The sequence below is a fragment of the Ctenopharyngodon idella genome, chromosome 8 (genome assembly GCF_019924925.1).
Source record: "Ctenopharyngodon idella isolate HZGC_01 chromosome 8, HZGC01, whole genome shotgun sequence".
Lineage (NCBI taxonomy): Eukaryota > Metazoa > Chordata > Actinopteri > Cypriniformes > Xenocyprididae > Ctenopharyngodon > Ctenopharyngodon idella.
This window is the reverse complement of record NC_067227.1, coordinates 14,328,715-14,340,107: the sequence shown is the minus strand read 5'-3', so window position 1 is coordinate 14,340,107 and position 11,393 is coordinate 14,328,715. Positions and strand designations below refer to the sequence as shown.

Below are 11,393 nucleotides of genomic sequence, written 5' to 3'. Positions count from 1 at the left end.
TTTTAAAATATATTTCTAGATTGTAATAATTACTGTTATGATTGCAGTTTGCTTCATTGGTCTATTGAAGGAGTAAAACATTAAGCTGTGGAAAATTTGGTAACAAATGGGTTAATGACACTGAGAGTGAGGATTAGATCATCATGGGTCAGAAAATGAGCAAATGCGAGCTGGGAATGACTGATATCGTTTTAATCTCTTGTAATTCGCTACCCTCTGATCTACCCATCTGTCCAGAACAAAGTTAAAGGGTTAATGAAGCCTAAAAAGCTCCAAAGTGTTTTGGGAGCTCAGGATTAAAAAGAATTAAAACTAATACGAGGTAAAAAGTGCAATATATTTTGTTTATTTCTAAATATTTTCTTTGTGTTTGTGTTAAGGTTTCGTCCAGACATGTTCGCCATTAGACACATCTTGTAGGCCTATAATATATTATATAATTTGGTAAATAAACGGTGCTTCCTATATTCATAATGTGCTTCCAGTCGACAACAAATAACCTGGTGTTGTTGACAACATCTGTTCATTTTTTTTTAATCTCTCTTTGTCCCCTACTCTGACTGCTTTCCTGATGCATCTATGAATTGAGTCTGCTTAAGCTGTGTGTGACTAATCATGTTAACTCAAGACTGTTACGGTCAACACACACTGTGCTGATGGAAGAAGCAGAAGTGAAGAACAGATATGTGTAACCTGATATACTTAATGAGTTTTCAAGATCAGACAGAAGAGAAAACAACATTTTATTGTCAGTTGTCACCTTAATAGATAGTAACTAATTCTGACAAAAAAAAAATTAAAAAATTTTCTCAATCTTTTCTTTTTCCCATCCTGATACACTTAACTAGTAATAATCATTAAAATATATTTTTTTCAAAAATCTATTATTATTATTATTATTAAAGGTGCAGTAAGCGATTTCTGAGAAACTGTTGATTTGAAATCACCAAAACAAACACACCCCTACCGAAAAGGATCACACCCCTACCTTTATAGCTCCGCCCCCAAATTCACAGACATAATAGGTGTGTTCGACATCGGCTGCGGCTGGATGCATCCGATCGGCGAGAGTAGCTGAAAATGGAGATGTGAAGTTGGACATTTTCTGCTTCTCATAGTGACGCTCGCGCTGCGTTTGCATATTTTATCACAGCTGAAGTGAAATAAATGTAATATTTGACTAATACACTGATGTTTCAGAGACATTTTCATTTAATACTTTATGTCCTGCTTACAGCGTCTGTTTTTACAAGAATAAGGTTCAATATATGCATACTATTTAAAAACTAATGTAGTGGGGTCTAAGTTTTTTATCAGTTTTATTTTGATAAACATGATACAATATAACATCGCGACTACATTAAAAGAGCTTTAACTGTTATAATAATACAGATTTGTGAGCATTAGTGGAACTGAAGGCGTGACAATAAACATGAAACACACGTGATCGTTGTCATGCGGTGAATCCGGCCAATCGTGAAACAGCTGTGTCGTCATCAGTGCTCGTGCAGCTCGCCTTGAGAAACTGCGCTGGCTGACCTCGAATCGCTCTTGCGGTACTTTGAAGCTGTACGTCACAGTCACATGGCGTCGGCGCTCTCAAGTCGGACAAAATTGATTGAGATCACGATTCTCCTACGAACTCAGACAACTAAACAGACAACTAAATAAAATAAATAACTAAACTAAACTAAAACTAAACTAAATAAAATAACAGTTTTTGCTAGCAGTTCTGACAAAACATGAATTGCTGCAGTTTATTTAAAAATGTTTAACTAGAATGAATTATTTAAAAAAATGGTTTGAATGAATGATTCAATGACTCACTCATAAAGTGAGACCGATCTCACTTTATGCGCAGACCGATTAGCGTATGACATCAAAGTACCGTGAAAGCAATTCAAATCATAAAGAGTAGTCTGCTCTCCAATCGCTCTGATACTTTGATGTCACACCGATCGGTCTGCGCAGCGCCGATGCATCTCGAACAAGCCTAAATACTTTGTTTCATTTTAGATGAAGATTTGTTTTTGAACAAATCTCTTGAATCAGTGATTTAATGGCTCACTCATAAATACTTCACTTGTTTTATTATGGATGAATCAGTGTTTTTGAACAAATCTCTTGAAGCAGTGATTCAATGACAAATACATTTTTTTAACAGTCACTTGTCGCCACCTACTGGTGTAACAATGTAATGATACAATCGTTATTTGAAGGGGACTCTGCTCGTACCTGTAGACATCAGTGTTTATCCAAACTATTAATTTTTATCCCAGTACTTCTGTGATAATTTGAATTATTGAAAGACAGAAATAATGATACTGTGTAGCTGAAAATATTACATAACAGCTCTCATGATTTAAAAGACAAAGCTGATTCATTGTTACTTGGGAATAAGATTGTGTGGGTGTTTGAATTGAGATTGCGATCTTTTAATGATTAATTGTGCAATCACAACTTTAACAATATTAATAGTTCCTTTTTTCTTTCTTTTTTTTTTTTTTACACACATAACCACACATTATACACAAACAAATACACTCAAATAACAAAAAAGACAAAAGACATTATGATTTGTTCAGAAACATCTTATTAAATATCTTTAGGAAGATGGAACAAAACAATTTCTGCTGTTTCTACTAACAGGAGTTGCAATGGCTGGTCCAAGAATAGAGCACATTCTGCACTTAATATATATATTCTTATATTTATAATAGTCTCAAAGCATTGCACCTCTTTCTAAATCTATTAACATGAACAGGAAGTAATGTTAGAAAAATACAATATGAAAACAGTCTAGTTAACAAAAATATTCAATCAAACTACAGATTTAAAAACAAAAAAACAACAACAAAGAAGAATTTGTTTTACTCTTAAATAATAATGTAACAAAATGGTGCGCTTTGCAGCATGATGATTTAAGATTAAATGCATTTTTTTCCAAACATCTTTTATTTTTTTGTCTGTAAAAACAAAATGATGTATAAAAAAACAATAAAACATTAAAAAGATATTACTATTGATATAGACCAAATATATTCTTCAGATATATCCCCTTCAAAATAATTGAAGGGTTATTTTTCTTCTAATCACATGCAACCATGTTATTAAGACCCATTACAACCTTTAAATCTCAGTGGATACTGGGATTCATCACAACTGCTTGTGTTACCAAAATATTCTCATATCAAAACCATATAGCATCAATATTAAGTGCTAATAATAATAATGTGAATATTGGCCAAAGACAGATGTTAAAATTCTTTTAAAATCAACTTATATATATATATATATAATCCTCATCACTGGACAAATAAGTATGTATGTCACTGCCATAGAAACCTTTATGATTAACAGATAAATAAACAGCACAGGATGTAAAAGGTCTTCATAAGTGGTCATTTTCTGTTTTCAATAACATTACAATAAACTATTTAAGGATTAAAGAGTTGGGAGATGAGGACTGACACCACTGCAAGCACTATCGGTGTGAACGAAAGGGTCTTTAGAGGCAAACTGCACACTTTCTCAGTTGCATTTACTTTGGATTCTCAGACAATCTTTACACCACACTTCAGAGTGCTAAATGATTTAAAATAAAATCTTTTAGGAACAAAAAAAAAAGTGCTATAGTAATGGATTCCCTATGACATACAGTATGTTTTATGTTTTGACATTAGTGATTTGGATTGTAAATCTTATTCTACTCAATTACTGCAGTTCCAAGTGTTCACTAAACAATATGTAATTTATTATCGCCTTTTATAAAGCACTCAGATCTGGCTTTTAGGTCCCAAATACTGTCACTTAAACAACCTCAAACAAGTTAAAACACTCTGTGATTGGTTCTTTCCTGTGATAATGCACAGAACTTTAAAAAAAAAACATAAGGCTGAAAACAAAGTAACAGTTGTAACATTGTTACCAAGTGAAATGGTCCTTGCATAATTAGGGTTTTCGGGTTAAAACAAAACAATTACAAAAGAAAATCTAACAAACCAACACCAGATCAGAAGGCTGTATTACAGATCAGCAAGAGTGAGAGACCGAGAGAGAAAACTAACATGTTAGTTGGAATGAATCGCTGAGGAAGCACCAGTTATGTTGTAAATATTCAGACTGTGGTAATAGAAAACAGCAATTTCTTTCTGCACCAAGCCGAGCAGCTGCAACATGCACAACTTCAGCAGATCAAATCAAACATTTAGAAAGGAGAGTTATTTCTCCCATTTCCTGCTTTCAATCTTACAGGCAGCAAAGGATAAAGTAGATAGTAGACGCAGTACATATAAATAAATAAATTACACACCAGCAAAAGAAACTCTGCATCTGAAGTAGATACAGTATGAGATGGCAAGCCTCTGATACAGATACAACCATCAGATGGAGCTCTAAGTGAGGTTATCACAGAGGTGAAAGCACAACTGCACACTATTAAATCAAGTAAGGCTCTTTCAACAGTCGCGACATCAGAGTCTCCAATGACAGAGTGAAATTGCAGATGCTCAAAAATGGGTTTCAATCGTGTGACAATAACTGATAGTGTACATTTAAAGATTTTTTTTGTATTGTAGGCTATATGTTACTGTAAAGATTATAAAAATGTCTGTAAACCAAAAATGAGAAACATAAACGTTATAGTTACAGCTAAATAGTAATGAATAGCAATTACTGTGATAATACGGTATAAAAGGCCAATTTGACAAACGGCGACCAACGTGGACAATCAGCAGAATACGTCACTTTTCAAACATTCCATGACTCAACAAAGACGTTCAATGGGGTAACGCACGGATCCGTCAAAAGCCGCCGATGTGTCATGTCATTGGTCGTGTCTGTCGGTGCAGTGGTGAATTGGCCTTAAAGGGATAGTTTACCCAAAAATGAAAATTCTGTTATCATTTGCTCAACCTCAAGTTGTTCCAAACAGGTTGGGTTGGTCCATCAACTGTTTGGTTACCGACATTAGTCAAAATATCTTCTTTTGTGAGAAATAATGAGGATGAGTAAATGACGACTTGAAGAATTTTCATTTTTTGGTGGACTAACCCTTCAATAGGATCTATACAGTTGCCTGTCAATAGATAATGCCAAATAAATGCCCCTCGCCACCCTTCCTTTCTGTGCCCAAAAACAACCACATCTGCAGTGCTTGTGGGATCTACATTACAAACCACATTCACTTGTACAGCAGTGAACAAGTCAAACAAATGACAGACCAAAAAAGTGGCGCCCAAAGGAGGGCTCAATAGATTCTGACAAAAAATGTTTTCCCCACCATTTTTCCAATGGGACTGCCTGAGTGCAACCATCAAGTTTTTCCCTTCCAGTCTTCCTTCTTAAGCAAACCATGCACTGATACATTCGTCTTTCGTGTCATTTTACCTACTGCATAGCTAGTGTACGCCTCTGAAACTTGCAATCACTACAATTTCGAGGTTGCAAAAAACAGTACTTATAACTGGTGATAAGAAACGCCCCCTTCAACATTAACTATTTATCAAAACAGCAGCTAACTAACGACATAAACGACATGGCTAAAACAAATTTGTATGACTGAATCATTTTCCTTACATTTAAGGCATTGGGACTTAAATTTCATTTCAATTTAAGTACTTGCGCGTTTGGAAGCAAGACTCGGACACTGGAAGTTAAATTAGGAACAAGCAAACTACATTTTGTGCGTTAATTTAAGCAGTGCAATTCAAACATAAAGCACAATAACCTTGCATCACTAAGTAAACCTTAACGAACCACTCGCTTTAACGGGATTCAGAACTGTGTCATGCATAAAGCGAATATGGACATGTTCGTGTGTGTTGTAAATGTGAAGGTGTGTGACAGTGGCCACCGTGTGCACGCAGGCACTCATTAGTACATCATTTATTTTTCAAACACATCCAGTTATCTACATACTGATGCTTTGTGCAGACGGAGCGGTTTAGGTCAGCCAAAAAAAGGAACACTGATATTGGAAATTCGGTAGGTTTTATAAAGTGATTTTCCATCTATCAAGTCTCTGTTGTCATATCCTCCCACACAGAAAGAGATGAACAAGTACATCCTGCATTGCATCCACTTGCTGTTGTCATGGAGACACCTTCAGATCAGCTCCCGAGCTGCTGCGCTGCCAGTTTTTAGCAGCCATATTAACATATAGAAACCAACTTTAGTGTTGATGACCAATTTGATGAGTGGATCAAAAAGGATTGCGTTTTTAAAGGATTGTGGGATGAAAAGAGTTTATAGCCAGCTGTTTATTAAGGGACTGGACTGCAGATTTCACTGACTGGGTGGAATGAAGCCATCTAAAAACCTACCAGTGCTAAACACTATACCCCACTTTCTCCCAGTTCTGGCTTTGTTGGCATTTCGTCCTCTCTCCTGGCATGGCGTTCATGGCAGCCATGGGTGAAGATGCTCCATTGGTAGCCAGCGAAAGTGGGGCTGATTGGGAGGTACTGGAAAATGCGATGGCGCCGCAGGAAATCCATACCAAACGGAAGGTCGTAAGACTCCATTCTCTCCCGTTTAGATGCGCTGTTTCCACGATTCATCTTACGGATGCCCCTTTCCTCCGGGGTTCCTGGAATAATATAGAAATAGAATTAACTAAAACATAACCAACAAGAGAAAAAAAAAAAAGTTTAGAATTGTAAAATGGCTTCGTGCTGTTTTCAAATCACAAAGGCTGGGATTTAATTAATTAATGCACTGTGTGTTTTAGAATGAAACATGGCACTGCGTTCTTTTACACGCGAGCCGCTCATGATCCAGTGTCTTGGAGAGGCTTTATTCACAGTAAATGTTGTTCCACACATGCTCATCTCTGCATCTGGGTCCCAAATATGAGTTTGGGTCACTTATAATGTGCATTTGAAAACACAACACATGCAAACCATCTTCTCAAAATTGTAACGAGAAGTAAACTTGTCAACACAAGAGAAGCTTTTCTGACAAAATAAAAGCTTGATGGTATAATGTGAAAATGAAGAAATTATAAAGGGATAAATATTAGTATTTCATTATAAAGTGTTGTATTATAAAAAAGTACTATATTGTAACTTTACAGTTTAACTTTTTGGCCAAATTGTGCTGCTCAAATTTTTCTTTTTAGAAAAATTGCAATTAGTTTTTTCTCCAAATATTATATAGTACTATAAAAGTCTTAACATTATAATTTCAACATTAAGTCATGATTAAACAGAGCAAATAACTCTTTATCATACAAAAAAAAAAAGTCCTCACAATGCATTAAAAATCTGCATACAGCTTTTGCATTCCCAGGTCAGTTCTGATCCAGCTTATAAAACATTCATAACTTAAAATTTCAACTAAAACCATATTGTATCTGATAAAAAAAACTTTTTAGCAACATGTAAATGAGCAAATATTTAAATGTTTTTTAAAGTTACCATGTTATTACCTTGTTATTACAATGTTATTACAATGTTACCACGTTAACCACCATTTTGTTAAAAAAAAATTGAGAAATTGTTTGAGGTTTCAAATTATACATGAACTACAGCAAGTACAGCATAGTTTGATTATTTTCAAGGATGAGAGCTACTAAATTACATGAATTTGCAGCAAAAATTGATTGGACACAGACTAAAAACAAATAGAGCTCTAGACAAACAGTGTATTATGAGATTTGCACCTACCAGGAATAGTATTATCCAGCACAAACGCCACAGAACCTCCTACAAACATGGCAGTTGTAAGCAGAACGTTCAGCACCTGATCTATCTGCACGATACCTATGATGGAAGAAAAAAAAATAAGGATGCTCACATTGTTCCTCAAGACGCAAACGTAATCGTTTCCTATTAATGTATGTATGTATTCGTGTTTGTGCCTCTACCAGTGACTAGGGGGTTTTCTTTGAGGTAGCTAGGCAGGACCAGGCCGAAGAAGATGGAGAAGCCAAGGACAAACAGGTTGCGGGACGAGTTGAGATCCACAAACTGCAGGTTGGAAAGGCCAACAGCAGTGATCATGCCGAATAATGTGCAGAACAGCGCTCCCAGAACTGGGTCCGGCAATGATGCGAATAGAGCACTGAATTTTCCCACCATTCCTAGTAGTAGCATCAGTGCTGCACCATACTGAATAACCCGCCTGCTGCCCACCTACACAATAAAACAGAAGAAATAATATTTTTGTGGAAACTGTGATATATTGTTTTTTTTTTGTTTTTTTTTCAGGATTCTTTGATGAATATAAAATTTCAAAAGAACAGCATTTATTTGAAATATAAATCTTTTGTAACATTATAAATGTTGTCACAGTCTTTTTTGTCATTTTAATGCATCCTTAAAGAACAAAAGTATTAATTTCTTAGAAGAAAAAAAAAAAATCTTAATGACCCCAGATTATGAATGGTAGAGTCCATGAACAAGCTGATATTTAGTTTAATTCCCAAACTGCTGTGATTAGTGCGTCATCACAGTAATACTAAATGCAACTGTAATACTAAAATTATTAAAAAGTAGTGGGCTCATTGGTAGTAGTAGGGTGTGTAATAAATAGTTCCTGTGGGAACGACCCTGTGGGAGTACATAGCCGGTCAGAGTTTATTTCTTTAATGAGGTTCGCTGGCAACTCGAGCTGCTCTCTTCAGCAATTAAGGTCTGTAGGGTGCTAATGATCCACTGCAGTCACTGAAGGCCAGTCTAACACATGCTGCTATGTGCTATGTGCCACATGGGCTGTTCTCTGTATGTGCTTTTCCCATCCAGCTCCTTGAAGCCAAGCATTGTTGATGGTTTAACTGGTTTATAAGTCAAGCTAGATAGTGATATTTTTGTTTCCTTCATTGCAAATAAATGCACAAAAGAAATATAAGAGAGGGTAAATAGGAAAAGATCCTACTTTTGTGATTCCCAGCACTCCGATGTTTGGGCTAGAAGATGTGGAGCCATTTCCTGTCCCAAAAACACCATCGAGGACACAGGAAATGCCCTCCATAAAGATCCCTCTGGGGAAAAAGAGATTCCATTATGGGAATGTGGAGCGAATTAGATTCTCATCATTAAACATGCTAGATGTCTCATCAGTTTTTTATATCACATGCTGCTGTGTCTTTGTGTTGTACCTGTTAATGGCATGTACAGGTGGAGGAGGGGCACAGGAGAGACGGGCACAGGCGTAATAGTCTCCGATGGACTCTATGATACTGGCAACCACAGCACTCAGCATCCCAATCACCCCTGCTGCTGACACTGTGGGCAACCCCCATTGGACTAGAAGACACAACCAGTCATATGTATTAGTATACAGAAATATTATGAGTGTAATTGTAAGAACGGATGGTTGCTCATATATAACACACAGAAGTTCTCCAAAACCTAGTGAGCTGCCTACATAGGCAGCATCCTAAATGTCATGGAGCAATCTACGTAGTGAACAACTCCACATGCCACACTGGCTCGATTAACAAATGATTTCAATAGAATTTTAGCATGTTAGCATGCTAAAAGTAAATGTTAGCACAAAAGTAAATAGAAAACACAAATATTGGATAAAACAACATTTTTATTTACACTAACACCGTGTCTACAAGGGACGCGAGCGGCGCGATGCGACAAAAGACAATAGAACCCATTATAATCAGTTATGTTGTTTACACTGGATGTGGCGCGACGCGAGCGACAAATCTCCAACAGTAAACTGATGCCTCATTCTATTTATGACGTACTGAGACGAAGGACAAATGCTGTGCAACGGGCGCTTTGTCGCATCCAGTGTAGACACAGTGTGACAAATTTTAGTGTTGAAGGAAATCATTTTCATGCCTGCTATCTTTTTTTTTTTATATCTATTTTTTCACCCAGCTTGCAGCGTATTATAGGATTGTCTTTACCATAAAGGATACATGTGAGGCTGCCTTATAATTTCCCTTGTAAAAAAGAAGTGCACTAAACTCTAATAACTTGTATGGACTTCCTATCCAATATATTTTAAAAACTGTACTTGAAGATTCAAATCAATTCACATTTATTTTTAGAGCTCTTTTCACAATACATTTAGTTTCAAAGCAGCTTTACAGAGAATGTATGTCAACATTACAATTTAGAGTGATCTGTTATCAGAGTTGAATGTGTCCAAATTATGTAATTTCAGAAATGTACATATGCAAATCACACAGTTAACTAACAATGTATTTAAGCAATGTATCAATTTAAGGTATAGAAACAATGAGCTTCATGGAAGTAATGAATACATGTTAACAATGATTAGGATATATAGGAAGATTTAATATAATATTACTGAAATGAAAGGACACTAATGTGTACTTAGAGTACACTTCCATGATTATGCTTCTAACACATTTTTAAAAAGTGCTCATTATATTAGTCAAATTAAAAATTTTACCTTAAAGTACATTTAAAAGCATTATGTTTTACTAATCTTTAGTCACGTTTCAAATAAGTACACTTATTTTGATGTGTTGAGTAGAGTAACACACTAAAGTACATGTAAAGTACTTGATTATATATTTAAATGTAGTGTTGTACAATATTATATTTCAAGTTAATATATTTTAATTGTACTAAACTTCATTACAAATATGAAATTAAAAAAGATAGATATTTAAAATACACAACATACAAGTTAATAGAAATTACATTAAAGTGTATTGTAATTTACCATCAATGCTTGTCAGAACATTCAACAGTACAATTTAGTACTGTCAAAAATTATGAAATTACATATAAAAGGTGTACTTAAGTCAAACTGAAGTTCAGCTAGTTGTATTAAATATAAATTTAAAATATAATACATATTAGTTCAGGTGCAATTTACATACAATTAAGTCTCTTAAAATATTACATTCAGTTCACACTAAAGTATGTTCCTTTAAAGTATATTATTTCCATAATAAGTATTTTTAAGTATGCTGAAGTGTACTTATTTTTGTTCACAAGGGTTGGCCTGAAGAGATACAGAAACATGGGCAGTTCACTAGGTTTTGAAACAAAGCAACGCGCACACACACATCTGTTTAACTATATTAGTGAGGACATTGCAATATATAAATATTTTCTATCACCTAACAACAAACACTTACATGGGTAGGGTATCTTAAACCAGGGAGCAGCTGCCAGGATGCCCTGTCGAGCATCTGTACGGGCGTAGAACCCATATTTGTCCTTCTCAGGAGGAAACACGTCAGTCACCGTGAAGACGAAACACAGAAACCATGACACAAGGATAGCCATGATGATCTACAGAGAGATAGAAAGAGAGAAAAACCCAACAACTTAAAAAAAAAAAAAAACTCAAGCTAAATTCTGATGAGTAAGCCAGACTGCTGAACACAAAGCCAGACATGTTATCCAACCTCCTTCACTAACCTTCACACCAGCAGACAACACTGCAATGAC

At 35.4% G+C, this 11,393-nt stretch overlaps 1 protein-coding gene across 2 annotated transcripts in view; it reads right to left on the bottom strand.

Annotated features, from left to right (window-relative positions):
• Window positions 1-2,073: 2,073 nt before the first annotated feature.
• slc23a2 (solute carrier family 23 member 2) overlaps window positions 2,074-11,393 on the bottom strand; it is a 41,627-nt gene continuing 32,307 nt past the window's right edge. For both annotated transcript variants that reach the window (XM_051902078.1, XM_051902079.1), the window contains 6 exons: window positions 11,078-11,234; window positions 9,101-9,248; window positions 8,878-8,983; window positions 7,868-8,135; window positions 7,668-7,763; window positions 2,074-6,589 (listed from right to left, as the gene is read on the bottom strand). In XM_051902078.1, the coding sequence (XP_051758038.1) occupies window positions 6,336-6,589; window positions 7,668-7,763; window positions 7,868-8,135; window positions 8,878-8,983; window positions 9,101-9,248; window positions 11,078-11,234 (1,029 nt within the window). In that variant the 3' untranslated portion in view covers window positions 2,074-6,335. The remainder of the gene's footprint in view (window positions 6,590-7,667; window positions 7,764-7,867; window positions 8,136-8,877; window positions 8,984-9,100; window positions 9,249-11,077; window positions 11,235-11,393) is intronic.